Here is a 6,113-nt window from a genome sequence, read left to right as displayed (position 1 = left end):
TGTGTGTGTGTGTGTGTGTGTGTGTGTGTGTGTGTGTGCAGATGCGGACAGACAGGTCTCAGTTGGATTGGTGTCCTATGCTTACTTTTAATACTTGTAAATAAAACGTTTGGCCCGTAATTTCATTTCCTCATTGTGGTGACGATAAGTCTGATAGTGTTACGTTATTATGAGAGTGCTCTCATACTTGTTTGAATCTGAAATTGTATATTATATAAATATATATATGTGTGTGTGTGTGTGTGTGTGTGTCCGCCCGCATCTGTAGCCTGTTATTGTCTCATTATACCGCACTGTGAATGAATTAAAAGTAAATATATAAGTCGTCATGAACACATCTGTCCATCAGACAGAGGGCTGCTGTGCCTCCTGTCATCATTAATGGACGTCTCTTTAAAATGACCGCTCAGAGGAGAGGAGTTCTCATTTCTCTAACCGCCTGCTGCTTCCCCTCCTCTCTCCTCGGTTCCCCTCCTCGACTCCTCCGCTCGCATCTCCTGTGGGCGGGACTAAGTCTTGAGGATAGGAGTCGAGGAGGGGAGTCGAGGAGGGGAATTAGATAAATGAAAAAGAGTGGAGAGGCTCTGTCTGCCTTGTGATTTAATCTGAACCATGGAAGGACCAGGAGCAAAGCTTCTGAGAATCTCAGCATGCGAGGGAACATAACGCAATCAAAAGATCAAGCAAGTCCTCTCATCGGTGTGATGTGGTCGTTCAAGTTGCGTTGATCATGTAATTAGTTAAAACAATTATGTAGCCTAAATTATGAACTTGGATGAAAGATTTCATCCGTGTTATCTATGAAGCAGCAGTCTTCACAGGTAGATAGTCAGCCACATCGAAACACATAGAGGCTGCCTCCAGGCAGGTATACTAGTGAATCCTCAAACTATTCTGAAAGAAATATGCTGCAGTAAGCACAAAAATCCACACAATGTTTTTAACAGAATGTTGACACAAGGTGGCAGAAGGATTTGCATGACTAATCCCATGACCTTTTACCTTCATTGATCTATAAAATATGTAATCCTTAAAAAAGCTGATATTTGATCAGCTGTGGCTGTGGTCCAGTATGCATGTTCCATAAATTGCCACAACCCTTTATTTTTTCATTTGATCGTTAAATAAACCAGATGTGGAGCGAAATGACAGAGCTGGTGTCCTCCAACAACAACTACTCCTGCTACCGGAAGGCCTTCAGTGAGTGCCAGGGCTTTAAGACCCCCATCCTGGGGGTGCACCTGAAGGACCTGATCGCAGTGCATGTGGTCTTCCCTGACTGGGGGCATGACAGCAATGAGGTGAACCTGGTGAAGATGCATCAGCTCTACATGACCTTCAACGAGTTGGTGTCCTTGCAGACTGCGGTGGCCCAAGTGGAGCCCAACATGGACCTGATCTACCTGCTGACGGTGAGGGCCCCCCTCCACACATAGAACCTGAGGGGAAGCATTTAATGCTGGCAAAATGTGTGTGCATATATAAGGAATTGGCCAAATATCACATTTACAACAGAAAAAAAGATGTATCTCTGTCTTTCTCTTTTGTTTCTGTTTCAATTCAACATCAATCATATTCAGCACAGCTTCTTCTGAGAGGAAGAGGAGTAAATAGAGTAAGAAGGATTTAAAAACTGTTGTCAAGCATTTTTGTTGCAAAAGATATTTATCAGAATAGTTTTGTTGGTCAAAAAATAAAAGCATTGGCCTGGGTTTAGGACGGAAATGTATTTCGTCTTTTTTGTAACTTGCATAAAACTAATATAAGCCCCCAAAAATAGATGGGTTTAACACCACAGGACAAACCAGAAAAATATATGTTTGACATCGGCTTTTGCTACCTGACACCCAGGACCTGTCACTGCGCTCCAGATCACAAAACATATCCAAATCTACTGTGAAGTGCTCTGTGTATTGGATCTAATAATGGAGAAGCACCACATCAGTGTATTCCAAGAAAAAAAAAATCAGTGCTATATATTTCCAACAGTGTGATTAATCAATATGTAATAGTCTATACATTAAACTAAAGCTTACTGTGTTATACTCAATTGTTTATAGATTAAACTAATGATATCCAAAACCCTTTTGTTTTCAGCTTTCTTTAGACCTTTATTACACCGAAGATGAGATTTATGAGTTGTCATTACTAAGGGAACCACGTAACCACAAATCATTGGTGAGTTTCAGATCGAATGTATTTTGTGTTCAGCTTTGTCCACACTGTGTGCATGCTGGATACACTTTATAGGTATGCTAAAATGTTCAGGATTTGCACTGTTTGACAACTTACAATTGTTCATACACTACCTGCCAAAAGTTTGGACACACCTTCAAATTCGAAGTTTTTTATTTAATTTTTAATTAATTATGAAAGAACACATATGGAATTATCTAGTTAACAAAAAAGTGTGGAAAAATCCAGAATATGATTTATATTTTAGATTCTTCAAAGTAACCCCCTTTTGCCTTGATGACGGCTTTGCACACTCTTGGCTTCTCTCAGTCAGCTTCATGAGGTCGTCACCTGGAATGGTTTTCAATTAACACGTGTGCCTTGTCAAGAGTCCATTTGTGGAATGACTTGCCTTCTTAATTTGTCTGGTGACACTCTTGGTGATTTATTCAAAATGCAAGGCACACTTTACCAGCATGGCTACCACAACATTCTGCAGTAGCCATCTAAATATAAATCATATTCTGGATTTCTTTAACACTTTTTTGTTTACTAGATAATTCCATGTGTTCTTTTATAGTTTTGATGTCTTCAGTATAAGTTTACAATATAGACAACATTTAAATAAATAAAAAAATTCTAATGAACACACAGAAGGTGTGTCCAAACTTTTGACTGGTAGTGTATTTGTATTATTTGTCATTTGTTACCCCTTTGGAACTATATAGTGGTGCAGGAACTAAAACCTGTATTTGAATTAGCATTTTACCATTTCATGCTCCTTTGTCTCAAATTCAATAATTTTTCGAATGCGTTTTTGGTTGTTAGCCTGGAATAAGGTTTGTGGTTAACACAAGCTGAAGAGAGTTTCCCGTTTTGTGAAGTGAATTTAAGTGACCGTGAGTAGTTTGTTTACAAAGAAACCTTAGCTTTTTACTTCTCCTATTTGCATTCATAAATTGGTGTTAATATGTGGAGATTATATCCCAGAGAGTGTATTTACTACAATAATCCAAATCCAAATGAAAAAAACTTGTATTCTTGTCGAGGGAGCCATGGCAATGTTACCACTCTATTAGGAGAATTGGAAATCTAGGTGTGCAACAGATTATTTGCTGAATTTATTCCTGTGTCCGTGTACCTTGTCCTTCCTCACAGCCTACCTCTCCAACAACTCCCAACAAGCCCCTGGTCCCTCTGGACTGGGCCTCCGGGGTCCCGACCAAACCGGACCCCTCTGTGGTCAACAAACACATCAGGAAGGTGGTGGATGTAAGTGGACGACACACCTCTTCAAATTATACCTACAGAATGCATTGATTGGAAAGATGTAGAGAAGTGTGTGTGTGTGTGTGTGTGTGTGTGTGTGTGTGTGTGTGTGTGTGTGTGTGTGTGTGTGTGTGTGTGTGTGTGTGTGTGTGTGTGTGTGTGTGTGTGTGTGTGTGTGTGTGTGTGTGTGTGTTAATTTATTTTTCTCGTCATTGGGAAGTCTGTGTTCAGGAATTATGACCATGACCATGATGGCTATATCTCTCAAGAGGACTTTGAGAGCATTGCTGCTAATTTCCCCTTCCTGGACTCCTTCTGCGTTCTGGACAAAGATCAGTGAGTGTACATGTTCAAATAATTCACTTCAGTATTAACTACACTTTTAACTGTAGTTTTAGTCCATTGCAGTTGTCACGATTCTTATGTCATGTCACGGTTTTAGTTTGGTGTCTCTGGTAATGGGTGTTTTGCTGTTCTGTTCTCCCTGTCATGTTTTCCTCCTTGTGTATTGTCTGGTCCTTCTCCCTGTGTTTTCCTCCCTGTCGTTAGTTTCCTTGGTGTGTCTAATTGTCTGATTGTGTTCACCTGTTTCCCTTGTTTGTCTCCTGTGCTCATCAGCACCAGCCCCGCCCCGGATTGTTCCCACCTGTTTCTTGTTATCCTGTGTTTAAATTCCCCTGTCTCCCAGTGTTCAGTGTCAGTTCGTCTTGTCTCTTGCCATAGTCAGGTCTATGCTCTATGCTCTCACTACGTGAGCGATTTCATTTTGTTCTCAATTTTTGGCATCTCAACCTGAGATTCGATAGTGACCTTTTTTTGTTCATCTTGCTTTTTTGGAAAAAATTAAGTATCTTACCAATACTTTACCTCTGTCTCCCGGGTTGTGCAATTGGGTCCTACATCCTGATTGTCTGAGTTCATAACAGCAGTCAAAGCATGCAACACAGTTTAACCTCATTTCCCAGTGGATGCTGGGTAGCGTAGCTACTTTCCAAATAATGGAACATTTCTAGTTTCAAACTTGTTTTTAAAAAAACAGAAGTGATCTGCATCAAGAAAGCTGTTCCCCAGCCACAACCACTCTTTCTTATTGTGGTGTGATAACCTTCACCACATAACAATGAGTTCAGTGGCTTTAGAGTAGCTGTAGCTTACAGTGACTTTAAGATGAGCTCCTTCAGAATCAAATGTGTAAAAACTGGTATTGGAATTGCTTTAATATAGATTTTTTTTTCTCATGTTAGATGGAAAGGTGGGAACACTTCTTTGCTCTGTAATTTTAGTTTAATCTCCTGGATAAATAATATGATAATAATAATGTATCTAAAGATCTTCTCTAATTTCCTGCTCACTGTCTTGTCTTTCTTTCTCTATTCCTTGTCTTCCTCTCAGAGACGGATTGATCAGTAAGGACGAGATGATAGCGTATTTCCTCCGGGCCAACCCACTGCTCCAGTGTAAGATGGGTCCAGGTTTCATCCACAACTTCCAGGAGATGACATACCTGAAGCCCACCTTCTGTGAACATTGTGCTGGATTTGTGTGTATCTCTAACATTCTGTCACTGTAATTTTTCATGCCTTCTTTTCTTCTCTTAGCAATAAACAGGCAAATATTGTAATTATTGTAAATATTGCAAATATTGTAATTAGTGACCGGCCTGCATTAAGACCACATATGGGTCATGACACGTGTCCAGTTCAGCCACAGACTGGATCTCTCTGCTTGGTTGGATTATATTACTAATGGCCTGGTACATGTGTAGTTTTCAGCAGCAGTGCCTGGTTATTGAGTTCTCACAGATGTCATGACTAGGCTTTTGGAACATGCCTCCATGCTTTTATTATTCTTATGTTATGTTTTGTGCTTTGTGTTCCTAATTCCCATTCTCTACATTTCTGGACCTGCAGCTGTGGGGAATCATCAAACAGGGCTACAAGTGCAAAGGTATTGTTTCATTGCATTCGTCTGTAAAGACCATAAACACAACATGCAACTTACTGTGATTACTGCAATGTAATGTAAAAAGGCCGTTATTCTATTGAAGCCAACAGAGTTAAACACAGAAAACAGCCATTACGAAAGACAAGTCAATTAAGGCTCATCTTGCTGCCTACAGTATATCCAGTATATTTTAAATGTATGCAATATTAAATAGGACATATTATTCAGATTTTCAGGTTCATATCTGTATTTAGTGCATCTAATGTGACATGATTATAAGCTTTAATGTTCCAACTAGGGCTGTCAGTCGATTAAAATATTTAATCGCGATTAATCGCATGATTGTCCATAGTTAATCGCGATTAATCGCACATTTTTTATCTGTTCTAAATGTACCTTAGAGGAATATCTGTTATATTAAGTTTTTAATACTCTTATCAACATATGAGTGGACAAATATGCTTTATGCAAATGTTTATTATCATTTGAACAATGACAAATATTCTCATGAATATTAAACACAGCAACCTCTGAACGTGTGTGTGTGTGTGTGTGTGTGTGTGTGTGTGTGTGTGTGTGTGTGTGTGTGTGTGTGTGTGTGTGTGTGTGTGTGTGTGTGTGTGTGTGTGTGTGTGTTGGAGCTATGTGCAACTCAAGGCATATGCTCGAACGGGAGCTGCCTGGACGCTGCAATCATGTTGCGCCAACACACTCTCACTCCATAA

At 39.8% G+C, this 6,113-nt stretch overlaps 1 protein-coding gene across 1 annotated transcript; it reads left to right on the top strand.

The window, feature by feature from the left end:
• Positions 1-1,133: 1,133 nt before the first annotated feature.
• On the top strand, positions 1,134-5,414 carry LOC104947189 (ras guanyl-releasing protein 3-like; the record flags this gene model as incomplete). Its single annotated transcript, XM_010773157.1, has 6 exons — positions 1,134-1,412; positions 2,098-2,178; positions 3,334-3,447; positions 3,665-3,780; positions 4,837-4,984; positions 5,355-5,414. Coding segments are annotated over exons 1-6 (798 nt in total), but the record flags the coding sequence as incomplete, so codon positions are not given.
• Positions 5,415-6,113: the final 699 nt, after the last annotated feature.

Source organism: Notothenia coriiceps, unplaced genomic scaffold (genome assembly GCF_000735185.1).
Source record: "Notothenia coriiceps isolate Sejong01 unplaced genomic scaffold, NC01 NC01_scaffold00012141, whole genome shotgun sequence".
NCBI classification, from domain to species: Eukaryota; Metazoa; Chordata; class Actinopteri; order Perciformes; family Nototheniidae; genus Notothenia; species Notothenia coriiceps.
Note: the sequence above shows the minus strand (reverse complement) of the source record. Positions and strands in the feature narration are given on the sequence as shown.